The sequence below is a fragment of the Rhinoderma darwinii genome, chromosome 7 (genome assembly GCF_050947455.1).
Source record: "Rhinoderma darwinii isolate aRhiDar2 chromosome 7, aRhiDar2.hap1, whole genome shotgun sequence".
NCBI classification, from domain to species: Eukaryota; Metazoa; Chordata; class Amphibia; order Anura; family Rhinodermatidae; genus Rhinoderma; species Rhinoderma darwinii.
The window spans coordinates 88,409,791-88,436,619 of NC_134693.1; the positions used below are offsets into that span (position 1 = coordinate 88,409,791).

The window sequence follows — 26,829 nt, forward strand, 5'->3', positions numbered from 1 at the left end:
CGGTAAGTCAGAACTTTTTTTTTTTTAAACGTTCACGTATATTGGAATCGGAAGTCACTGTCCAGGGTGCTGAACCAGTTTAACTCTTTCAGCACCCTGCACAGTGACTGTCTCCTGCCGGGTTCGGTCCAAACAAGTTCGGCCGAACCCGGTAAACTTCGGTTCGGTCATCTGTAAGACACTCCGTTCGGATGTTTGTAAACAGAAAAGCACGTGGTGCTTTTCTGTTTACATTCAGTTTGACAGCTCTTGCGCGAATCACGCGGTTCGCACGGAAGTGCTTCCGTGCGACCTTCGTGGTTTTCACGCACCCATTGACTTCAATGGGTGCGTGATGCGCGAAAAACGCAGATTTATAGAACATGTCGTGAGTTTTTTTCAGCGCACTCACGCTGAGCAAAACTCACGGACTGTCTGCATGCCCCCATAGAGTAATATAGGTGCGTACGACACGCGTGAAAAGCACGCGCGTCGCATCCGCGTATATTACGCTCATGTAAATGAGGCCTTACTCTAATTACTCATGTGGGGTGTCTTTGCTGGTTCACAAATCTTTGCGATGTAATGTTAACTCTGTTAAAACTGATCCTAGGGTAAGGTTCATTGTGTTGTCATGTCAGATCCATTTCATGTCCTTCATTATAGTTAATGTCTCTAACCCCCTCCGGCTACCATCCAATTACTCTTTGACATAATGTTGCTGGTAGCGGAGTTTGGTCCTGCTCCTCTTCTGTTTCTCGGGAATTTTAATCTTTTGATGTGTTCTAAATTAGATAACCTGGGGGGAGTCCTGGGCTGTGATACCCCCTTAGCTAACTGGGCCACCACTTATCATTTGAAGGAAATTTGGCGGGCTCGCTACCCCCATTCTACAGCTTATTCGTGACACTCACCTGCCTATAGGTCCTTTTCCAGAATTGATTTGACGTTCGGAAATGACGCTTTGTTAGTATTTGTGACCGATACTCAATATCTCCCTCGGGGGATTTCAGTCCACTCCTCCCCTCATGATCTCTTTGGGATTACCTGAAGTTGCAAAACGGAAGATCTGGAGATTGATTCCTCTATGGCTCTCCTGTGCTGAGGTTGCAACCTCGTTAGAAAGAGAAACTACAGATATTTGGAATATTAATTCAGGTTCAACTTATGGCAATCTGGTATGGGACTCCTTTAAGGCATATGTTAAAGGGGTGGTTATACAGGCGATATCCTCACATAGGAGGAGCCTAGCTGAACAACGTACGGTTTTAGAGGTTGAATTGGCTGTGGCGGGGGAGGAATATCTCAGGACTAGGGACACCTCAGCCTTTACTGCCTTTTCAGCGAAGCAGCGTGAATATACCGTTTTATTGACCGAGCTCACGAGGAAAGAAGAAAACATTGTACTCCCAACAGAAGTGATGAGAATGGTCTTCTGCTGGCTTACTTGGCTAGAGAGGATACCACCCCAAATCCCATTTTCAAGGTCACCCCTTGTACTGGGATGTCGGTCACGGACTGCCTGATCATTAATGACACCTTTGCTAAATTTTACTCGTATTTATACTCCTCTAAGGTATGAAATAATAATCCATCTGATCTAAAGGCATATTTAGACACGATTGTATTTCCCACCCTGGATAGAGAAGATGTGGCTTTGCTGGAGGCTGACCTAACTCTAGAGGAAGTTATTTTTCAGAAAAAAAGTAGATTTTTACCTTTACAGACTAATTCCAATGCATTCAGCAAAACAACTGTGGAGTCAAAATGCTAACTTTACCCCTAGAAAAATTCCTTGAGGGGTGCAGTTTCCAAAATGGGGTCACTTTTGGGGGGTTTCCACTGTTTTGGTCCCTTCAGTGCATTGCAAACGTGACACGGTGTCCCGTAGGGTTCGTGGACCCACTGGGCCGTACCTCCTTGGCGGTATGGCAGCTGGCCAACAGGGCGCAGGTCACAGTCTATAGTTCATATAGGGTACCTGTGGCAGCTCGGACAGTAGCAAGGCAGGCTCGGCTTGTATTAGGCAGCGGGTAGACGTCAGGCGTGGAACAGCAGGACAGGCGTAGATACAGAACAGCATGACTACAGCTCAGCACGGCACTTGACCAGGATAGCACGGGATACAGGAACAGGAACAGGGAACACTGGAACTGGAAAACACTAGGAGACCATTTGCTTAGACAAACTAGGATATGACAAACAACGCTCAGGCACCCGAAGGAAGGGGCTGGGCCCTTGTTATAGTCCATGGTGCTCATGGGCTAATTTAGCATTAAAGTCCGGTGCGTGCACGCTCGTGCCAGCTCTTAAAGGGGCAGTGCACCCTACGGGACCCGGTCGAGGTGAGTGGAAGTGAGCGATGGCGTCTCTTGAGGAGGAGACTTGGGCCAGCGCTCGCCAACCCATGGCTGCGGCCAGCAGGAGGTGAGTGAACCTGATGGTCCGCAGCCATGGACATGACAGTATCCCCCTTCTTACGTTACCTCTTCTTGGGGCCAGAGCGAGAAAGAAACTTCTTCAGAAGGGTAGGAGGATTGAGGTTCTCCTCTGGCTTTCAGGACCTCTCTTCAGGACCAAACCCCCTCCAATCCACCAAATAAAAAGTCTTTCCTCTCACTTTCTTGGTGTCCAAGATCTCCTTAACCTCAAAGGTGTCTGAAGGTCCGCTGGAGGCAACCGCAGGGTTAGGAGTCTTGGTAAAGCGGTTCAGAACCACCGGTTTCAGGAGAGAGACATGGAAGGAGTTGGGGATCCTGAGGGTAGGAGGCAGCCAAAGCTTGTAGGCGACAGGGTTGATTTGCTTGCAGGATCTCGAAGGGTCCGAGGAACCTGTGAGTAAATTTGTATGATGGTACCCTCAGTCGAATATTCCTGGAGGACAGCCAGGCCTTCGTGCCAGGAAGAAACTGAGGAGGTTCTCTTCTCCTTGTATCCGCCTTCTGTTTCATGCGGTCGACCGCCAGCAGGATGGAGGATCGAGTCTGCTGCCAGATCTGCAGAATGTCCCTAAAAGCAGTATCAGCAGCTGATACCGGGAGAGGAATTTGTGGGTGTTGGCCATAGACGATAAAGAACGGTGTATTCCTTGTGGTCTCGCTGGTGTGATTATTGTAGGAGAATACAGCCCACAGGAGCAACTGCACCCAGTCATCATCAGGGGCGTAACTAGGAAAGACTGGGCCCCATAGCAAATTTTTGACTGGGCCCCCCCCTCCCCTGGGTGTCACACAACCCCCCCCCCTTGTAGATAGTGCCTTTTTTGCAGCCCCCCCCTGTAGTTATCTACAAAGGGGGCTGTATGGCGTTATCTACAGGGGGGGCTGTATGGCATTCTCTACAGGGGGGCTGTATGGCGTTCTCTACAGGGGAGGCTGTATGGCGTTCTCTACAGGGGGGCTGTATGGCGTTCTCTACAGGGGGGACTGTATGGCGTTCTCTACAGGAGGGGCTGTATGGCGTTCTCTACAGGGGGGGCTGTATGGCGTTCTCTACAGGGGGGCTGTATGGCATTCTCTACAGGGTGGGCTGTATAGCGTTCTATACAGACGGGCTGTATGGCGTTCTCTAAAGGGGGGCTGTATGCCGTTATCTACAGGTGGGCTGTATGGCGTTATCGACAGGGGGGGTTGTATGGCGTTATCTACAGAGGGGGCTGTATGGCGTTCTCTACAGGGGGCTGTATGGCGTTCTCTACAGGAGGGGCTGTATGGCGTTCTCTACAGGGGGGCTGTATGGCGTTCTCTACAGGGGAGGCTGTATGGCGTTCTCTACAGGGGGGCTGTATGGCGTTCTCTACAGGGGGGGCTGTATGGCGTTCTCTACAGGGGGGGCTGTATGGCGTTCTCTACAGGGGAGGCTGTATGGCATTCTCTACAGAGGGGGCTATATGGCGTTCTCTACAGGGGGGCTGTATGGCGTTCTCTACAGGGGGGACTGTATGGCATTCTCTACAGGGGGGGCTGTATGGCGTTCTCTACAGGGGGGCTGTATGGCATTCTCTACAGGGGGGCTGTATGGCATTCTCTACAGGGTGGGCTGTATGGCGTTCTCTACAGGGGGGCTGTATGGCGTTTTCTACAGGGGGGGCTGTATGCCGTTATCTACAGGGGGCTGTATGGCATTATCTACAGAGGGGGCTGTATGGCGTTCTCTACAGAGGGGGCTGTATGGCGTTCTCTACAGGGGGGGCTGTATGGCGTTCCCTACAGGGGGGCTGTATGGTGTTCTCTACAGGGGGGGCTGTATGGCGTTCTCTACAGGGGAGCTGTATGGCGTTATCTACAGGGGGCTGTATGGCATTATCTACAGGGGGCTGTATGGCGTTCTCTACAGGGGGGGCTGTGTGGCGTTCTCTACAGGGGGGCTGTATGGCGTTCTCTACAGAGGGGGCTGTATGGTGTTCTCTACAGGGGGGCTGTAAGGCGTTCTCTACAGGGGGGGCTGTATGGCGTTCTCTACAGGGGGACTGTATGGCGTTCTCTGCAGGGGGCCGTATGGCGTTCTCTACAGGGGAGCTCTATGGCGTTATCTACAGGGGGGGCTGTATGGCAAGATCTACAGAAAGGGCTGTATGGCGCTAACGCCATACAGCCCCCCTGTAGAGAACGCCATACAGCCCCCCCCTGTAGGGAACGCCATACAGCCCCCCCCTGTAGAGAACGCCATACGCCCCCCCCCTGTAGAGAACGCCATACAGCCCCCCCTGTAGAGAACGCCATACAGCCCCCCCCTGTAGAGAATGCCATACAGCCCCCCCTGTAGGGAACGCCATACAGCCCCCCACCCTGTAGGGAACTCCATACAGCCCCCCCCCTGTAGGGAACGCCATACAGCGTCCCCCCTCCCAAAAAAGTCTGACCTACAGTGTGTCCTACTAAAAGACATGTATCCCCTCTCCACAGGATAGGGGATACATGTGTGATCGCTGGCAGCGATAGGGAGAACGGGGGACCGAAAGTCCCCTGAAGTTCTCCATGACTAACCTCTGACTTCCGGCGTCTGCGCAGCTCAATAAAAATGAAAGGAGCGCTGGTCACGCATGCGCACAAGCGCGACCGGCGCTCCATTCATTTCTACGGAGCTGCCGACTCAGACCCCGAAAGTACGAGGTTTGTGATGGAGAACTTCAAGGAACTTTCAGTCCCCCGTTCTCCCTATCGCTGCCAGCGATCACACATGTATCCCCTATCCTGTGGATAGGGGATACATGTCTTTTGTTTACGGCAGAGCAGGGAGGTATCTCCCCGCTCTGCCATTAGTGTTCAGTGGCGTCCTGCTGTAGCAGCCATAGCGGCTGCTAGCGGAGACTCCGGCCATGGTGGGGGCCCGTGCCGGCGGGATGGTAGGTCGAGGAAAAGTCCAACTTTACACCTAGGAGTCTGCAGACGGCTCTCCAGATCTTCGAGGTGAACTGAACCCCCCAATCAGACACAGTATGCTGTGGCAAGCCGTGCAGGCGGAAGATGTGTTGGATGAAAATCTTGGCCAGTTGAGTAGCAGAAGGAAGACCGGTCAGAGGAACGAAGTGGGCCATCTTCGAAAATCGTTCCACCACCACCCAGACAGTACTGCATCCAACAGAGAGAGGCAGGTCAGTGATGAAGTCCATAGCTATATGCTGCCAGGGAGCATCGGGCACAGGCAATGACTGGAGCACGCCAGCAGGTCTGCAGTGAGCGATCTTGTTAGCTGCACACACTGAGCAGGAAGAAACAGAGTCCATAATGTCCTTGGGCAGCGTGGGCCACCAGAAATGACGGGCAATCAGATCCCAAGTCTTACGGGTCCCTGCGTGTGCTGCCAGTTTAGAGGAGTGTCCCCAGCGGAGGATTCTCCCTCTGTCAGCCAGGTGCAAAAAAGTCCTCCCTGGAGGAATGTCCCCAACTTGCAGGGGATCGACAGAGACAATGCAAGATGGATCAATAATGTTCTGTGGAATTTCCATGGTGTCTTCTGTCTTGAAAGACCTGGACAAGTCATCGGCCCTCACATACTTGTCGGCCGGGCGATAATGGAGCTCAAACTGGAACCTCGTAAAGAACAGTGACCACCTGGCCTGACGAGGGTTCAGCCTTTGGGCCGTCTGAAGATAGGTGAGGTTCATGTGGTCCGTAAAAAAAAGGATGGGATGAGCTGCGCCCTATAATAGATGTCTCCACTCTTCCACAGCCAATTTGATGGCCAGTAACTCCCGATCCCCAATCGAGTAGTTTTGTTCTGCGGAAGAGAAGAGCTTAGAGAAATATCCACATACTATTGACTTGCCCTTGGAACCTCTCTGGAACAGGAGTGTGCCAGCACCGACAGAGGATGCGTCGACCTCCAACGAGAACTGTAGAGAAACATCTGGAGGATGGAGGATAGAGGCTGACGTGAAGGCACTATTCAGGCTATTGAATGCGGACTCTGCCTCAGGAGTCCACACCTTGGCGTTCATGCCCTTGTTTGTGAGGTTAGAGATAGGAGAAGTCATTGAGTAGAAGTCTGGATTAAACTGTCTGAAAAAATTGGCAAATCCCAGAAAGCGCTATATGGCCCTCAAGCCTTGAGGGCGTGGCCATTTCAGGAAAGACTTTACCTTTTCAGGATCCATCTTAAGACCTCTATTCGAGACAATGTAGCCCAGTGTAGCGTCCATGGCCGCGGGCCGTCGGGTTCACTCACCCCCTGACGCCCGCAGCTATGGATCTGTGAGCTCTGGTCCCCATCTCCTTCCTAGGAGACGCCAGCGCTCGCTTCCACTCCGGTCCGCTGTGTCCCGTAGTTTGCGCGCGCAAGCTCGTGCCCATGCTTAAAGAGACAAGGTGGGCACATGAAAATCATCATCATCATCAATCCACATGATTTCCTGGTCTATAAGAAGGCCCCAGCCCTTCTGATCCTTGCCTGAGCGTTGTTAGTTTATCCCAAGTCTGTCTTGCAAATAGTCCCTTAGTGTTTCCCGTTCCAGATGTTAACCGTGCCCTGTTACCTGTTCCTGTGTCCCGTGCTGTGTCCTTGTTCCTGTGCCTACTAGTGTTGGAGTCGTGTCCTACTGCACCTGCTGTCGTTTGGCACGTCCAGTGTCTTCTGAAACGTCCAGTGTCTTCTGCCACGTCTTGTACTGCCCGCCACGACTGCCGCAACCTGCTGCACTGACCTCCATCCGTGCTGAAACCACAGCCACTGTCTGGACTAGTTCAGGTACCCGAGTGTTACGAACTGCTGTAGACTTTCGTATAGAATACCTATCAAGACATATATAGACAACAAATCTAGAAATGTAAGTCACCAGTAGTACAAGTAAAGCACTAACAAATATATAAAAAAATATCTTTATTTAGAAAATATTTTATAAAAACATACATAGACCATCACATACAATATAAAACAACACATAATAAAAATGTAGTAGTGGTATGAGGAATCAAAAAATGTATCACACTACATGTACATGTGATCGGGCAGCATAATATCAAGGTATTGACAATACTGTACAAAAAAACACCTAAAACACTAACGATGCATAAATATGTAGTCACCGGATAAAGAGTACAGGTACAGGTGAAAAAGTCAAAGAATGATCTAAGATCCAAAAACCAAGATCAAATTCATATCAGATACCAACTCGTATTATGCAGGTCTGCCCCTCAATAGATCAACCACAAACCACAACAAGACACCCTGACGTACATTTCGCCGTCAGCTTTTTCAAGGGGTAATGGTCAGTGAGGAGTCATGAGTATATATAGGAGGGAACACGATCACATACTCTAATCAGAGGGCACCATTCATACCACAAGCAGGTGAATCACAAATCAACAATCACATTAGCCTAGAATATCTATTAGTAGTTTGCATGTGCACGTGCAGCGCCGCCATGATCACATCACTCCGGAACAGCAGAGAGGTAAATACGTCATCAAACGGCGCCGAGTGGAGGGAATCAGAGCGGCGCACACGTGACACACGAGCAAATGTGTCCATGTTAGAAAAGGGCAAAATTGGCAGGTTTATAACACTCTGAGAGCGTTAATACCGCGCTACCCTGATCTCGTCAGCCTGGAGCAGTGTTATGAACTGCTGTAGACTTTCGTATAGACTGAGACCTAGTCAGCTGCCTCTCCGCTACGGCGGAGGGGCCTAGTAAGTCCACATACCTTGTGACCGTGACCGTATGCTCAAACAATGGAACACGCTGGCCAGCCCAAGACCGCAGTCCAGAAGGTACAGTCGGAGATGCATGGCCTTCGCACACGTCAGGATCAACTCCTTGAGGCTGTAAATTCTATCATGGTCCGTCTGGATCTACTCACTGTTCCACCTCCGGTTCTTCCTTCTGAGGCTGTTGCTGTACCACTGCCCGTTGCTCCTCCTGTTTGTTCCAGATCCACAGTTCCTCTGCCTCTTCCTCCCCGCTATGACGGTGATCCCAGAGCACGTGGAGGATTTATTAACCAATGCACGGTTCATTTTAGGCTACGGGCTCATCTCTTCCCCTCCGAGGAGTCCAAATGAGCATTTATCATCTCCCTTCTTGCTGGCAAGACCCTCCCATTAGCGAACCCAATCTTGGAGCAACAAGGACCTGTATCCCCTTGTTCCTGTAGTCCTTTCGTGCCGTGTTCGAGGAGCCGGGTCGAACATACTCTGCCACAGCCACTCTGTTGACCCTCAATTAAGAGGGTTCCACACTAGGGGAGTTTGCTATCTCCTCCCATACCCTAGCAGCCGAGCTGGCATGGAACAATGAGGCACTGGTGGGGACCTTCTGTCAGGGACTATCTTCTCACATCAAGGACGAACTGGTGGCCCGCGACCTTCCTTCTACCTTGGATGCCCTCATCCTTTTAGCCACTCGGGTTGACATGAGAATCCGGGAGCACACGCAAGAGGTTTGACAGGAGAACAGGGTCCACAGGCCAGCACCCTTGGTCCAGAGACCACTATTGCCTTCCCCTAGTGCGATACTTGAAGAACCCATGCAGGTAGACAGAGTCCGGTTGTCTGAACAAGAGAAGCAGCGCAGACGCTCCTCTGGACTATGTATGTATTGTGGCCTTAAGGGTCATTTTGTGCGCCAATGCCCACAGAAACCGGGAAACTCCAGTACCTTGGGTTGGTTGGAGATGCAACTCTAGGTGGGACGTCTCCAAACATTAAAGGAACAGTGTCGTCACAAATAAATTTTTTATATGTTAAAGATGTTAGTGCTTTAATAAAAACGTTTATATTCATTTGTGTGTTTGTGTTTTACTGTTTCTTATTTTTACACTTTTTCTTCCCTATGGGGGCTGCCATTTTTTGTTCCATTTCTGTGTGTGTCGATTAACGACACACACAGACATGGAGTACGGCAGCCACAGTCCCATAGGGACTGTGAACGGCTCCCGTCCCATTCACGTCCGTGTACGGCGTCTGTGTGGGAACTGCGCATGCGCCGCTCCCACACAGTCCTATTCGAAATTGGCGCCGTCCGGCGCCATTTTCCTGTGGACCGGAAGTCGCGGCCGGACTGTAATATTACTACTTACGGTCGCGGCTTCCGGACTTGTGCACATGGAACAGCGGCAGCAAAGGGAGCGGACGGGCCGGAGGGAGCCGCGGCGGCAGGAGCAGGTAAGAGATTTCAATGTATGTTAGTGTTTGTGTGTGTTTACTACTGTATGTAAACCTACTACACTGTGGGTTACCTCAAAAAATGGCGACACACAGTGTAGGAGGTTAAACCTTTCAAACCCCTCGTTTATCCCGGCACTAGCCAGGATAAAGGAGGGGGGGATGCTGAGAGCTCACTAGAGCGAGGGCTTTTAACCCAATGTTGCAATGCTGCAATTTTGGGAACTAGCTCCATCTAGTGACCAAAAATGGGTAGTATTATAAATTAGAAAAAATTTATAATATTTCCTGTCTCTTGAAAAAAATAAAAAAAATTTGAACAATGTTTAATCACCCACACACTAAATGTTTAATTTTTTAAAAAAAAACATGTTTTTCTGGCAACACATTCCCTTTAAGACCTCTTCCAAATTATCGATCCCTGTGGCCATCGTCTCCGGAGAGACGTCACAATCCTCCTCCGCCTATCTTGACTCCGGAGCAGCTGCTAATTTCATCCAGCAGGTTCTAGTGGATCATTTACATCTACCCACAGTTCTTCTGGAGAGACCCCTGGCTGTTGCCTCTGTGAATGGTCTACCATTGCCCGATCCGATTGTGTTCATCACCGAGCCGTTGAGACTGCGGGTCGGAGCTCTTCACTTGGAGCAGATCGCCTTCCTTGTACTACCTAAGGTTATCAATCCTATCCTGCTGGGTCTCCCATGGCTACGCCTACACGCCCCGGTTCTTGACTGGAGTTCCTGAGAGATTCTTCAATGGGGTTCCAGATGCCATAGCCATTGCCTGTCATAAGTTTGTCCTGTTATGCCCCCTCTGCCTCAGTCACTCTCCGATCTACCATCTCAATATGCCAGTTTTGCGGATGTCTTCTGCAAGCGGGAGGCTGAGACGTTGCCTCCACATCGGAATTATGACTGTCCCATTGAACTGGTTCCAAATGCTTTTCTTCCCCGTGGATGGGAATATCCTCTCTCATTGCAAGAGACTTTATCCATGTCAGCCTATATCAAGGAGAATTTGGAAAGGGGTTTTATATCAAAATCTTCCTCCCCTCCTTAAGAAGAGAGACGGATCTCTTCGACCCTCCATTGACTACCGTGGTCTCAACCAGATTACAGTCCAGAACAAATACCCGTTGCCACTTATATCCAAGCTGTTTCATCACATACGAGGAGCCAACATTTTTTTCTGAGCTAAACCTGCAGGGGGCTTATAACCTAATCCGGATTCGCCGGGGTGATGAATGGAAGACGGCATTTAACACCCATGACGGGCACTACGAATACCTAGTGATGCCCTTCGGACTGTGTAACGCTCCCGCAGTCTTTCAGGAATTTGTCAATGATATCTGCCGAGATCTCCTCTATATGTGTGTTGTAGTTTTGATTTTCTCCCCAGACCTGATGACCCATCGGAGGCATGTCCATTAGGTTCTTCTGCGACTAAGGGAGAATCGCTTATATGCCAAGTTGGAGAAGTGCATCTTTGAAAAGAGGTCTTTGCCCTTTCTGGGCTACATCATCTCGGATCAAGGTCTTAAGATGGATCCTGAGAAACTAAAGTCTGTCCTGGAATGGCCACGTCCTCAAGACCCGAGGGTCATTCAGCGGTTCCTGGGATTCGCCAATTTCTACCGGCAGTTTATTCACGCCAAGGTTCTGAACTCCAGAGGAAGAGTCCGCGTTTATTAGCCTCAAGAAAGCCTTCACTTCAGCCTCGATCCTCCATCATCCTGACATGTCTCTGCAGTTCTCATTGGAGGTGGACGCTTCCTCTGTTGGTGCAGGTGCACTTCTGTTCCAGAGGAGCTCCAAAGGAAAGGCAGTAGTATGTGGCTATTACTCGAGACATTTTTCTTCTGCAGAGCGCAATTACTCTATTGGGGATCGGGAGCTACTGGCAATCAAATTTGCTCTGGAGGAGGGGAGACATCTTCTAGAGGGTGCAGCTCACCCCATCTTGGTCTACACCGACTACAAGAACCTTACCTATCTTCAGTCCGCTCAACGACTTAATTCCTGTCAAGCCAGGTGGTCACTGTTCTTCACCCGTTTCCAATTTGTGCTCCACTACCGTCCTGCTGACAAGAATGTGAGGACCGATGCCCTGTCCAGGTCATTTGAGACAGATGCAATGGTGGAGTCCCTTCAAACTATCATAGACCCGTCCTGCATTGTCACTGCTAATCCTTTGCAGGTTAGAGACATCCCTCCGGGGAGGACTTTTGTTCGGTTGGCAGACAGGAGAAGAATTCTCTGCTGGGGACACAGTTCTAAACTATCTTGGCACGCTGGTGTTTGTAAAACCTGAGACCTGATTGCTCGTCACTTATGGTGGCCCACGCTACCTAAAGATGTTCTGGACTTTGTCTCTGCTTGCACGGTGTGTGCTTCTAACAAAGTTATTCACTCCAAGCCAGCCGGCCTGCTTCAACCTCTGCCTGTACCCAATGCCCCCTGGCAGCACATTGCGATGGACTTTGTCACAGACATTCCTCCCTCAGCAGGATACAACACTGTCTGGGTGGTGGTGGACCGGTTCTCTAAGACGGCACATTTTAACCCGCTGACCGGCCAACCTTCTGCTCCCCGACTGGCGAGTCTCTTCATTCAGTACATCTTTTACTTGCATGGCTTTCCCTTTCACATTGTGTCCGACCGGGGGGCTCAATTTACCTCAAAGTTCTGGAGAGCCCTCTGTAAACTCCTGGATGTGAGATTGGACTTTTCCTCAGCTTATCACCCCCAGTCCAATGGGCAAGTCGAGAGGATCAAGCAGATCATGGAGAATTATCTCTGCCACTTCATCTCTTTACAGCACGATAACTGGGTACAGCTTCTTCCATGGGCCGAGTTCTCGTACAACAACCACACAAGTGAGTACACCACTTCCACTCCGTTTTACATTGTGTACAGTCAACATCCTAGAATCCCTCTTCCTGTGTCGACTACATCTCAAGTACCCGCTGCTGACTCTGCATGCATTCGGGGACTTTCTGCAAATCTGGCATCAGACCCGGTCCTCTATTTTGCTGGCAGTCGATCGCATAAATCGAAAAGCGGATACAAAGAGAAGAGAGCCACCCCAGTATCTTCCGGGTACCAAAGTCTGGCTGTCCTCTCTGAACTTTCATTTGAAGATGCCTTCATACAAGTTTGCTCCCAGGTTCCTGGGTCCTTTTGAAATTCTGCAACAGATAAACCCTGTCTCCTATAAGCTGCGGCTGCCTCCTACCCTTAGAATCACCAACTCCTTTCATGTGTCCCTCCTGAAACCTGTGGTCCTGAACCACTACAGCAAGACTTCTAGTTCCACAGTTGCTCCCAGTGGTTCTTCTGATGTGTTCGAGGTGAGGGAGATTCTGGACTGAAAAAGGGTAAGAGGAAGGACTATCTCTTTGGTGGACTGGAAAGGGTTTGGTCCCGAGGAGAGGTCCTGGGAGCCGGAGGAGAACCTTAGTGCTCCTGCTCTCATTAAGAAATTCCTCTCTCGCTCTGACTCCAAGAAGAGGGGGCGTAAGAGGGGGATACTGTAGCGTCCATGGCCGTGGGTTGTCGGGTTCACTCAGCTCCCGACGCCCGCAGCCATGGATCTGTGAGCGCTGGTCCCCATCTCCTTCCTAGGAGACGCCAGCGCTTACTTCCCCTCCGGTCCGCTGTGTCCCGTAGCACACGAAAATCATCATCAACCCACATGATTTCCTGGTCTATAAAAAGGCCCCAGCCCTTCTGATCCTTGCCTGAACGTTATTAATTTATTCTAAGTCTGTCTTGCAAATGGTTGCTTAGTGATTCCCATTCCAGTTGTTACCCGTGCCCTGTTACCTGTTCCTGTATCCCGTGCTGTGTTCTTGTTCCTGTGCCTACTAGTGTTGGAGTCGTGTCCTACTGCACCTGCTGTCATTTGCCACGTCTAGTGTCTTCTGCCATGTCCTGTGCCACATACCTTGTGACCGTGACCGTATGCTCAAACAATGGAACACGCTGGCCAGCCCAAGACCGCAGTCCAGAAGGTACAGTCGGAGATGCATGGCCTTCGCACACGTCAGGATCAACTCCTTGAGGCTGTAAATTCTATCATGGTCCGTCTGGATCTACTCACTGTTCCACCTCCGGTTCTTCCTTCTGAGGCTGTTGCTGTACCACTGCCCGTTGCTCCTCCTGTTTGTTCCAGATCCACAGTTCCTCTGCCTCTTCCTCCCCGCTATGACGGTGATCCCAGAGCACGTGGAGGATTTATTAACCAATGCACGGTTCATTTTAGGCTACGGGCTCATCTCTTCCCCTCCGAGGAGTCCAAATGAGCATTTATCATCTCCCTTCTTGCTGGCAAGACCCTCCCATTAGCGAACCCAATCTTGGAGCAACAAGGACCTGTATCCCCTTGTTCCTGTAGTCCTTTCGTGCCGTGTTCGAGGAGCCGGGTCGAACATACTCTGCCACAGCCACTCTGTTGACCCTCAATTAAGAGGGTTCCACACTAGGGGAGTTTGCTATCTCCTCCCATACCCTAGCAGCCGAGCTGGCATGGAACAATGAGGCACTGGTGGGGACCTTCTGTCAGGGACTATCTTCTCACATCAAGGACGAACTGGTGGCCCGCGACCTTCCTTCTACCTTGGATGCCCTCATCCTTTTAGCCACTCGGGTTGACATGAGAATCCGGGAGCACACGCAAGAGGTTTGACAGGAGAACAGGGTCCACAGGCCAGCACCCTTGGTCCAGAGACCACTATTGCCTTCCCCTAGTGCGATACTTGAAGAACCCATGCAGGTAGACAGAGTCCGGTTGTCTGAACAAGAGAAGCAGCGCAGACGCTCCTCTGGACTATGTATGTATTGTGGCCTTAAGGGTCATTTTGTGCGCCAATGCCCACAGAAACCGGGAAACTCCAGTACCTTGGGTTGGTTGGAGATGCAACTCTAGGTGGGACGTCTCCAAACATTAAAGGAACAGTGTCGTCACAAATAAATTTTTTATATGTTAAAGATGTTAGTGCTTTAATAAAAACGTTTATATTCATTTGTGTGTTTGTGTTTTACTGTTTCTTATTTTTACACTTTTTCTTCCCTATGGGGGCTGCCATTTTTTGTTCCATTTCTGTGTGTGTCGATTAACGACACACACAGACATGGAGTACGGCAGCCACAGTCCCATAGGGACTGTGAACGGCTCCCGTCCCATTCACGTCCGTGTACGGCGTCTGTGTGGGAACTGCGCATGCGCCGCTCCCACACAGTCCTATTCGAAATTGGCGCCGTCCGGCGCCATTTTCCTGTGGACCGGAAGTCGCGGCCGGACTGTAATATTACTACTTACGGTCGCGGCTTCCGGACTTGTGCACATGGAACAGCGGCAGCAAAGGGAGCGGACGGGCCGGAGGGAGCCGCGGCGGCAGGAGCAGGTAAGAGATTTCAATGTATGTTAGTGTTTGTGTGTGTTTACTACTGTATGTAAACCTACTACACTGTGGGTTACCTCAAAAAATGGCGACACACAGTGTAGGAGGTTAAACCTTTCAAACCCCTCGTTTATCCCGGCACTAGCCAGGATAAAGGAGGGGGGGATGCTGAGAGCTCACTAGAGCGAGGGCTTTTAACCCAATGTTGCAATGCTGCAATTTTGGGAACTAGCTCCATCTAGTGACCAAAAATGGGTAGTATTATAAATTAGAAAAAATTTATAATATTTCCTGTCTCTTGAAAAAAATAAAAAAAATTTGAACAATGTTTAATCACCCACACACTAAATGTTTAATTTTTTAAAAAAAAACATGTTTTTCTGGCAACACATTCCCTTTAAGACCTCTTCCAAATTATCGATCCCTGTGGCCATCGTCTCCGGAGAGACGTCACAATCCTCCTCCGCCTATCTTGACTCCGGAGCAGCTGCTAATTTCATCCAGCAGGTTCTAGTGGATCATTTACATCTACCCACAGTTCTTCTGGAGAGACCCCTGGCTGTTGCCTCTGTGAATGGTCTACCATTGCCCGATCCGATTGTGTTCATCACCGAGCCGTTGAGACTGCGGGTCGGAGCTCTTCACTTGGAGCAGATCGCCTTCCTTGTACTACCTAAGGTTATCAATCCTATCCTGCTGGGTCTCCCATGGCTACGCCTACACGCCCCGGTTCTTGACTGGAGTTCCTGAGAGATTCTTCAATGGGGTTCCAGATGCCATAGCCATTGCCTGTCATAAGTTTGTCCTGTTATGCCCCCTCTGCCTCAGTCACTCTCCGATCTACCATCTCAATATGCCAGTTTTGCGGATGTCTTCTGCAAGCGGGAGGCTGAGACGTTGCCTCCACATCGGAATTATGACTGTCCCATTGAACTGGTTCCAAATGCTTTTCTTCCCCGTGGATGGGAATATCCTCTCTCATTGCAAGAGACTTTATCCATGTCAGCCTATATCAAGGAGAATTTGGAAAGGGGTTTTATATCAAAATCTTCCTCCCCTCCTTAAGAAGAGAGACGGATCTCTTCGACCCTCCATTGACTACCGTGGTCTCAACCAGATTACAGTCCAGAACAAATACCCGTTGCCACTTATATCCAAGCTGTTTCATCACATACGAGGAGCCAACATTTTTTTCTGAGCTAAACCTGCAGGGGGCTTATAACCTAATCCGGATTCGCCGGGGTGATGAATGGAAGACGGCATTTAACACCCATGACGGGCACTACGAATACCTAGTGATGCCCTTCGGACTGTGTAACGCTCCCGCAGTCTTTCAGGAATTTGTCAATGATATCTGCCGAGATCTCCTCTATATGTGTGTTGTAGTTTATCTCGATGATATTTTGATTTTCTCCCCAGACCTGATGACCCATCGGAGGCATGTCCATTAGGTTCTTCTGCGACTAAGGGAGAATCGCTTATATGCCAAGTTGGAGAAGTGCATCTTTGAAAAGAGGTCTTTGCCCTTTCTGGGCTACATCATCTCGGATCAAGGTCTTAAGATGGATCCTGAGAAACTAAAGTCTGTCCTGGAATGGCCACGTCCTCAAGACCCGAGGGTCATTCAGCGGTTCCTGGGATTCGCCAATTTCTACCGGCAGTTTATTCACGCCAAGGTTCTGAACTCCAGAGGAAGAGTCCGCGTTTATTAGCCTCAAGAAAGCCTTCACTTCAGCCTCGATCCTCCATCATCCTGACATGTCTCTGCAGTTCTCATTGGAGGTGGACGCTTCCTCTGTTGGTGCAGGTGCACTTCTGTTCCAGAGGAGCTCCAAAGGAAAGGCAGTAGTATGTGGCTATTACTCGAGACATTTTTCTTCTGCAGAGCGCAATTACTCTATTGGGGATCGGGAGCTACTGGCAATCAAATTTGCTCTGGAGGAGGGGAGACATCTTCTAGAGGGTGCAGCTCACCCCATCTTGGTCTACACCGACTACAAGAACCTTACCTATCTTCAGTCCGCTCAACGACTTAATTCCTGTCAAGCCAGGTGGTCACTGTTCTTCACCCGTTTCCAATTTGTGCTCCACTACCGTCCTGCTGACAAGAATGTGAGGACCGATGCCCTGTCCAGGTCATTTGAGACAGATGCAATGGTGGAGTCCCTTCAAACTATCATAGACCCGTCCTGCATTGTCACTGCTAATCCTTTGCAGGTTAGAGACATCCCTCCGGGGAGGACTTTTGTTCGGTTGGCAGACAGGAGAAGAATTCTCTGCTGGGGACACAGTTCTAAACTATCTTGGCACGCTGGTGTTTGTAAAACCTGAGACCTGATTGCTCGTCACTTATGGTGGCCCACGCTACCTAAAGATGTTCTGGACTTTGTCTCTGCTTGCACGGTGTGTGCTTCTAACAAAGTTATTCACTCCAAGCCAGCCGGCCTGCTTCAACCTCTGCCTGTACCCAATGCCCCCTGGCAGCACATTGCGATGGACTTTGTCACAGACATTCCTCCCTCAGCAGGATACAACACTGTCTGGGTGGTGGTGGACCGGTTCTCTAAGACGGCACATTTTAACCCGCTGACCGGCCAACCTTCTGCTCCCCGACTGGCGAGTCTCTTCATTCAGTACATCTTTTACTTGCATGGCTTTCCCTTTCACATTGTGTCCGACCGGGGGGCTCAATTTACCTCAAAGTTCTGGAGAGCCCTCTGTAAACTCCTGGATGTGAGATTGGACTTTTCCTCAGCTTATCACCCCCAGTCCAATGGGCAAGTCGAGAGGATCAAGCAGATCATGGAGAATTATCTCTGCCACTTCATCTCTTTACAGCACGATAACTGGGTACAGCTTCTTCCATGGGCCGAGTTCTCGTACAACAACCACACAAGTGAGTACACCACTTCCACTCCGTTTTACATTGTGTACAGTCAACATCCTAGAATCCCTCTTCCTGTGTCGACTACATCTCAAGTACCCGCTGCTGACTCTGCATGCATTCGGGGACTTTCTGCAAATCTGGCATCAGACCCGGTCCTCTATTTTGCTGGCAGTCGATCGCATAAATCGAAAAGCGGATACAAAGAGAAGAGAGCCACCCCAGTATCTTCCGGGTACCAAAGTCTGGCTGTCCTCTCTGAACTTTCATTTGAAGATGCCTTCATACAAGTTTGCTCCCAGGTTCCTGGGTCCTTTTGAAATTCTGCAACAGATAAACCCTGTCTCCTATAAGCTGCGGCTGCCTCCTACCCTTAGAATCACCAACTCCTTTCATGTGTCCCTCCTGAAACCTGTGGTCCTGAACCACTACAGCAAGACTTCTAGTTCCACAGTTGCTCCCAGTGGTTCTTCTGATGTGTTCGAGGTGAGGGAGATTCTGGACTGAAAAAGGGTAAGAGGAAGGACTATCTCTTTGGTGGACTGGAAAGGGTTTGGTCCCGAGGAGAGGTCCTGGGAGCCGGAGGAGAACCTTAGTGCTCCTGCTCTCATTAAGAAATTCCTCTCTCGCTCTGACTCCAAGAAGAGGGGGCGTAAGAGGGGGATACTGTAGCGTCCATGGCCGTGGGTTGTCGGGTTCACTCAGCTCCCGACGCCCGCAGCCATGGATCTGTGAGCGCTGGTCCCCATCTCCTTCCTAGGAGACGCCAGCGCTTACTTCCCCTCCGGTCCGCTGTGTCCCGTAGCACACGAAAATCATCATCAACCCACATGATTTCCTGGTCTATAAAAAGGCCCCAGCCCTTCTGATCCTTGCCTGAACGTTATTAATTTATTCTAAGTCTGTCTTGCAAATGGTTGCTTAGTGATTCCCATTCCAGTTGTTACCCGTGCCCTGTTACCTGTTCCTGTATCCCGTGCTGTGTTCTTGTTCCTGTGCCTACTAGTGTTGGAGTCGTGTCCTACTGCACCTGCTGTCATTTGCCACGTCTAGTGTCTTCTGCCATGTCCTGTGTCTCCTGCCACATCTAGTGTCTTCTGCCACGTCCAGTATCTTCTGCCACGTCTTGTACTGCCCGCCACATCTGGCGCAACCTGCTGCACCGACCTCCATCCGTGCTGATGCCACAGCCACTGTCTGGACTAGTTCAGGTACCCGATTGTTACGAACTGCTGTAGACTTTCATATAGACTAAGACCTGGTCAGCTGCCTCTCCGCTACGGCAGAGCGGCCTAGTGGGTCCACATACCCTGTGACCATGACACCCAGGAAGGGTAGAGCATATTTTTCAAACACGCACTTCTCCAACTTGGCGTACAGACGATTCTCCCTTAACCACAGCAAAATTTGACGGACATGTCTCTGATGCGTCATAGGATCTAGAGAAAAAATCAAGATGTCATCAAGATAGACCACAACACAAACATAGAGGAGGTCACGGAAAATGTCATTAACAAACTTTTGGAAGACCGCAGGAGCATTACACAAACAGAAGGGTATTACTAGATATTCATAGTGTCCATCACAGATATTAAATGCCTTCCATTCTTCCATTCGACACCTCTTTAACATAGGCGGACATGAACAGAGTCTCTGGCAAGGAGAGAGGATATACTCTACCACGGGGAAGGGATGTACCAGTAATCAGCTCAATAGAACAGTCATATGCCCGGAGCAGGAACAGCGTCTCCGCCTCCCTCTTGCTGAAGATGTCCAAAAATGCAGCATAATGATCAGGCAATCCTGCCAAGGCCCGAGGCAGATGAGGCTGAGCCGAAAGAATCTGAACCAGGCAATGGCTGTGACACTCGGGGTCCCACTGGAGAACCTCTCCAGAGTTCCAGTCCAGGACTGGGGCATGTAGTCGGAGCCAAGACAGGCCCAGCAGCACGGGGTTAACGGCCTTGGACAGGACATAGAATGATAGAAGCTCGGAGTGTAGAGCCCCTACTTGGAGCCTCAGCGGCTTGGTCACAGCTATAATTGGGACTGGCAGAGGTAGTCCATTTACCGATTCTACCATCAACAGTCTCTCCAGAGGGATCTCCAAAGATCCACCAGGTCTCTACAAATGAAATTAGCAGCGGATCCAGGGTCCAGATACGCAGAGACCTGATGCGTTTTCTCACCGGACACTATGGTCACGGGTATGGACAATTTAGATGGGAGTCCTTGTTTGCCCAAGGTTGTCTCTCCTAAACCCTAGGCTTTGGGGCTTTTGGGGAGACAGACGCACAGGATGGCCTTCGAGGCCGCAATAAAGACAGAGTCCCGAAGTGCGTCTGCGTTGTCTCTCCTGGGTAGATAGCTTACATTGGTCCCTCCTCACAGACTCTTTAGGAGTATCGGAATCTGAGGACAGCAGGGGTTGCTGCGAGGCAGAGACCTGACTAGGAAGACCTCCCTCCCGACTAACCTCTTGGAGCCCTTCTCGGAGCCTTCTATCAAGCTGAGTGGCCAGAAGGATGAGGTCATCCAGGATAGATGGCAGATCTCGAGCGGCAAGTTCATCCTTAATTTTAGGAGACAGTCCATGCCAGAATTTAGCCACCAGGGCCTCATTGTTCCACAACAGTTCTCCCGCCAGGGTGCGGAAGTGGATGGCGTACTCACCCACGGAGATGTCTCCTTGGCCTAGGTTCAGCAATGAAGCTGCGGCAGAGGAGACTCATGTCCAGAGGAACCCCTGGAAGTCACGGGTCTCTGGTCCTTGTCTCTCCCAGATAGGGTTCGCCCATGCAAGAGCCTTGCCAGGGTCTTGCCAGTAAGAAGAAACATGATGAAAGCGACCCTTGCGCCATCAGATAAAAATGCCCTTGAATACAGGCTGAAGTGGATCTGGCACTGGCAGTGGTTCAAATATCCACGACAGGTACCTGCGTCTCCATCATAGCGGTCAGGAAGTGGCAAAGAAAAACGAGGATCAACACTGCCAGGAGGTGTAGTTTGAGGAACAGTACTGCCAGGAGGTGTAGTGGGGGGAACGGCAGCTTGTTTCTCCTGCCGACGTTCGAGAATATTCAAGACCTGGAGGAGTTGGTCCTGTCGAGACCGAAGGTCTAGCGTATCCGCCCACATCTCTTGTGACGTCGTCATGGTCTTGGATCGACCAGCGGGGTCCATGGCCTGAGCGTATTGTCACGTAGGGTTCGCGGACCCACTGGGCCGTACCGCCTTGGCGGTATAGCAGCTGGCCAACAGGGCGCAGGTCACAGTCTATAGTTCGCATAGGGTACCTGTGGCAGCTCGGACAGTAGCAAGGCAGGCTCGGCTGGGACTATGCAGCGGGTAGACGTCAGGCATGGAGGAGCAGAACAGGCGTAGATACAGCAAAGCATGACTACAGCTCAGCACGGCACTTGACCAGGATAGCACGGGATACAGGAACAGGAACAGGGAACAGTGGAACTGGTAAACACTAGGAGACCATTTGCTTAGACAAACTAGGATATGACAAACAACGCTCAGGCACTGCAGGAAGGAGCTGGGCCCTTGTTATAGTCCAGGGTGCTCATGGGCTAATTTAGCATTACGGGATCTGGCTGAGGTGAGTGGAAGTAAGCTCTGGCGTCTACTGAGTAGGAGACTGGGGCCAGCGCTCGCCGACCCATGGCTGCGGCCGTCAGGAGGTGAGGGAACCTGATGGCCCGCAGCCATGAACATGACACATGGCACTGAATACTGTTCCAGGAAAATCAGAAATCCTAAATCCAAATTGTGCTCCTTCCCTTCTAAGCTCTGCTGTGGGTCCAAACAGCAGTTTATTACCACATATGGGGTATTGCTATAATCGGGGGAAATGTTACATTTTTTTCTGGAAAAAAGTAGGTTTTCATCTTCAAATACTAATTCAAATATATTTAGCAAAAAAAACTGTGGGTTCAAAATACTAACAATACCCCTAGATAAAATCCTTGAGGGGTGTAGTTTCCAAAATTGGGTCACTTTTGGGGGGTCTTTACTGTTTTGGCACCACAAGACCTTTTCAAACCTGACATGGTCCCTAAAATATATTCTAAAAAAAGGAGGCCCCAAAATCCACTAGGTGCTCCTTTGCTTCTGAGGCCTGTGTTTCAGTCCACTAGGGCCACATGTGGGATATTTCTAAAAACTTCAGAATCTTGGTAATAAATATTGAGTTGCATTTCTCAGGTAAAATCTTCTGTTGTACATAAATAAAATTATTACAAATTAATTTTGTAAAAAAAAAAAGAAGACATTTGTAAATTTCACCTCTACTTTGCTTTAATTCTTGTGAAACCGATAAAGGGTTAAAACACTTTCTGAATGCTGTTTTGAATACTTTGAGGGATGCCGTTTTCAAAATGGGGTGATTTATGTGGACTTTCTAATATATAAGGCTCTCAAGGCCACTTCAGAACTGAACATGTCCGTGAAAAAATAGCCTTTTGAAATTTTCTAAATTCTAAGCCTTGTAACGTCCTAGAAAAAGAAAAGAATGTTCAAAACAATATGCAAACTTATATAAAGTACACATATGGGAAAGAGAAACTAGTAACTATTTTGTGTGGTATTACTATCTGTTTTACAAGCAGATACATTTAAATTTAGAAAAATGCAAATTTTTGCACATTTTCTCCAAATCTTGTTTTTTTCTTACAAATAAGTATTGAATTTATCGGCCAAATTTTTTCACTAACATAAAGTACAATATGTCACGATGCCCAGATGTTTTTTATTTTCTAACAATATAAACGCATCATCCTGCTGCCCATATTAACAGTCGCCACTTTACATAGAACTAGCCTGGTGCACCCGAATACTATGGCTGCTGCTGTCCCAGTATTGTGTCTGCCACTAAACCCAATACTATGGCTGCTGCCCTACTATAGTGTGTCTACCACTACCCCTATTCTGTGTCACGCTGATACTGCTGCAATACTGCATGTTCATTTTTAAATAGTATTCCTATAGTGTCCCCAAAAATAATCTATACACATATAGTGGCCCATAAAATAGTGCCACACGTAGTGCCCCCAATAATAGTTCTACACCAAGTACGCCTAAAATAGTGCCACATATAGGTGGCCCCAAAAATTGTGTCGTACATACAGTGTTCACAAAAAGTTTTTTTCTTCGATTAATTTTAGGTGTGTCACCAGGCGGAACAGGGCAGGCTTAAATGTCCTGATTTTGAGAATTAAAATGTTGGACATATTACTACATGAGTGTGCAGCTGTCTCCATTCTGTTCAATGGGAGTTAAACAGCGAGCAAGCGTAGAAATGAATAGAGAGAGACGCACATATGCAGCATATCTTGTGGATATGCGTTAAATGTCTAAGATTGGAATACCTCTTTAAGTACACAGTATGTTCAATAAGTTAAAAAATATATATATCTTCCATGAATTTTAAGGATGATCATTTAAAAATAGAGATCTATCTTTATATACTCATTTATGCTGTGTCCTGTGTATATAATGTGTCATTATTTATATATATCACGCTAAGTGCAGTTGCACACGACCGAGTTCCACTCAGGCCGTTTCTCACGGCATTCGAGTGGCACCGTATAGTTTTCACGGACCCATTCACTTTAGCGGGTGAATCAAGTCCGTGAAAACTAACCCGACTCTCCGATCCGTGGAAAAATAGGACATGTCCTATCTTTCCACGGATCACAGACAGGACCAGGCCAGCACACAACAGTCGTGTGCATTAGGCATAATTGGTAAAATGTTATCTTTGTTTTCATTTGTTAGTGACTTTATTTGTGTATCTTATGCATAGAGCAGATAATTTGTAGCGTATAAGTGAACCTGGTAAAGGTGCCCATACACATTAGATTAACGCTGACTGACATCGCCGACCATCTAATGTGTGTGCAGGTGTCCTGACTCTTCCCGAATGGCAGGTGTCGGGGGGGGGGGGTGGCTTCATATTGGATTTAAACATGGCCAATCCTCTATTCTCATAGAAGACTAGCTGCTGCTAAGTGCCTTTGCAGCGGCTTATTCTGCTCTCTCTATTGAGAACACATGCAAGCTTGACCAAAGGTACATGTGTATGGTGGTGGGGGGTTTGGGAAGAATAGCTGTCGGCCAACAGGTGTCTAAGGAGTATGGCCTGCTTAATGGAGTCAGGGGCAGATCAATTCTTGTATATGCAATTCTGATACTTTCATATGTCTCACTCAAGTAGAGATGTTTTGTGCAGGAGCTAGATAATGCCGGCTATATACAGTGAGATGTATCATCAAAAGAGATGAGCAAAGCATTTTACCAGTGTCGAGATTTGCACCAAAAGTAGTCTGTTTGCAAAGTTTGGCGAAAATAACAAATTTTGGGTTTTGCTATTTTTGGCAAACAATGCATAATACAGGAGAAATATATAACACACCAAGGCAGGGTTCTGGATCCATTTTCAGCCTCGAGGATGTGCTGAACAGTGCTGTGTCTGTCTGTAAGGCCTCCCACACACGAGCGTGTTTGGTCTGTGATATATAGTCCATATGTCGGCCGCATTTCCCGGACCGAACACACTGCAGGGAGCCGGGCTCCTAGCATCATAGTTATCTATGACGCTAGGTGTCACTGCCTCGCTGCGGGACAACTGTCCCGTACTGTAATCATGTTTTCAGTACGGGACAGTAGTTCCGCAGAGAGGCAGTGACACCTAGAGTCATAGATTACTATGATGCTAGGAGCCTGGCTCCTTGTAGTGTGTTTGGTCCGGGAAATGCATCCGACATTCAGACTGTATATCGCAAACCGAACACACGCGTGTGAATCCGGCCTTAGTGTTAGGTAGGGATAGGAGTTTTCCTAACAGGCAGCTGATGGCTGTCATCTCTGCATCTGAGTATCTTGCCTTATTTGGGTGTTGTTCATCTTCCATTTTTATATGTCGCTTTATATGTTGTAACTATATTTGCACGCCTGTACTGTAGGGTTTTTTTTCTCCCTTCTTGAATTAATTCTAACTTTTCTTTCCTTCTAGTTGAAGCTCAATTTAAACACCGTTTCTAACACATCAATGCCTGAAGCCTCAAGAAATCCTTTAACTCCTTAAACTGCTCAATAACTATTCCCTGGACAACTTTATTATCGATATGCCATGTTTCAGCATGTTGTTGAATATAAGTCTGTTTTATTGTATGGTAAATCATGTTTTAAATCTGAGCCAGCCAAGTATTTTCACTGCCAATTAAATAATTTTCAAGAAAATGTAACAAATTCAGTCTTTCTCTATTGCATTAAAATTAAGTTCTTTTGAAATTCATTCAATACCCATTTTGTATAAATTTGAAATGAACATAGATAAAAATAAGGGCTATTTAGACGGAGCCCACAGACAGATTAAATCATGAAGGTGTGAAAGGGAGGAAAGCAGGGAGGCAACTTCAACACCACGTAAATCCAACTGCTAGCTCACTCTGTGCACCTCTATGTGAAGGAAGCTTTTGGTTTTATGCCCAAGCTGCCTGAAGGACATATGAAGAATGAAAAGTTAGAGACCAGAAATGGAATCATATCTGAGATCTACATTCTGGTAATTATAATTCGGTTGGGTTTTAACTCCATTCGAAGAGGTAGAATTGATCTATGCCCACCCTTACAGAAGATCATAAAGCTGAGATAATGGCTAATGGGCCAAATAATTTATTTTTATTGTTCATGAAGAATACAGTAGACTCTTGAGATCAGATTCTATTCTGTCTATCCTGTTTCATGTGTGGTAGCCAGCGGTGAAAAGGAGAATGGACGTACAGGATGAAGCCAACATGTCCATGGAATTTCCAGTCTCTGCTGAAGAGGTCCTGGTTACATCCACTTTGAGTGCGGTACTAGTTATCATGTTTATCCTAGGAATGGCTGGAAACATGTATGTATTGGTAATTACTGTGTTATCACACAGACCGGTAGGCTCCATGTGTGTACATGTGGTAAACCTTGCTTTGGCGGATCTTTTGTACCTTTCAACCATTGCTTTTGTACTGAGCACGTATCTGGCCAGAGACTGGTACTTTGGGGATGTTGGTTGCAGACATCTTCTAAGTATGGACTTGTTCACCATGCATGCCAGCATTTATACTTTGACTGCAATGAGCTCAGAGAGATACCAGGTGATAGTGCAACCTTTAAAGGCCCGCATTTCCCAGTGCTATCGAAAGTCAACAAGCTTGACAATCTGGTTAGTATCTTTTCTCCTTACCTTACCTATGATGTGTATGATGCGATTACAGGACAGCCAGTATGGATCGGGCAAAAATATTTGTTTTCCAACATGGACACCTGAGTCATTCCAACACTACCTGACTGTCCTTTTCTTTACAAGCATTCTGGGTCCTTGACTGATCATACTATATCTGTACAGCTGCCTTGCAAGGGCATACTGGTTATCTGGACAAGAACTTCGACGGTCAAGCCGGAAAATAAATCTTTGTGTTATGTTCCGCATATTTACAATCATCATTGCATATTGGGCCTGTTTTGTTCCTTTCTGGGCATGGCAGCTGGCAATATCATATCAATACGAGTTTTTAGTCCTGGCACTATCTGCCCAGATTTACATGAACTTTGGAGTTACTTGCTTAACCTATACCAATAGTTATGTGAATCCACTTCTGTATACATTGTTGACTCGTAACTACAAGGAGTATGTAACCAAACGGATGTGTGAGGCCAATACTGAATCGCAAAGAAGGACTCTGGGGAGATAAAATATACAGCTTCAATCCAGATGCAGGATTTCCAGTGTGATAATAATATAGAATATTCCATGTATCTTGCCTTTGTCGTTGGTGATGTAAAGTGCGATGTAGAATGCAGACAACAGGACTCTTGTTTTTCTATGGCCATTGAACTTCTGCACTTCCATTGACGTTGTTACATTAAAAGACAGAAAGTTTAGGTAGAATTTCACAGATCTTTCTGAAAT

At 48.4% G+C, this 26,829-nt stretch overlaps 1 protein-coding gene and 1 pseudogene across 2 annotated transcripts in view; both read left to right on the forward strand.

The window, feature by feature from the left end:
- Positions 1-25,089, forward strand: part of LOC142658005 (arf-GAP with dual PH domain-containing protein 1-like) — a 162,207-nt gene extending 137,118 nt beyond the window's left edge. For both annotated transcript variants that reach the window (XM_075833643.1, XM_075833644.1), the window contains one exon: positions 24,889-25,089. In XM_075833643.1, the coding sequence (XP_075689758.1) occupies positions 24,889-24,917 (29 nt within the window). In that variant the 3' untranslated portion in view covers positions 24,918-25,089. The remainder of the gene's footprint in view (positions 1-24,888) is intronic.
- A 270-nt stretch (positions 25,090-25,359) lies between these two features.
- LOC142657464 (urotensin-2 receptor-like) lies at positions 25,360-26,611 on the forward strand (annotated as a pseudogene).
- Positions 26,612-26,829: the final 218 nt, after the last annotated feature.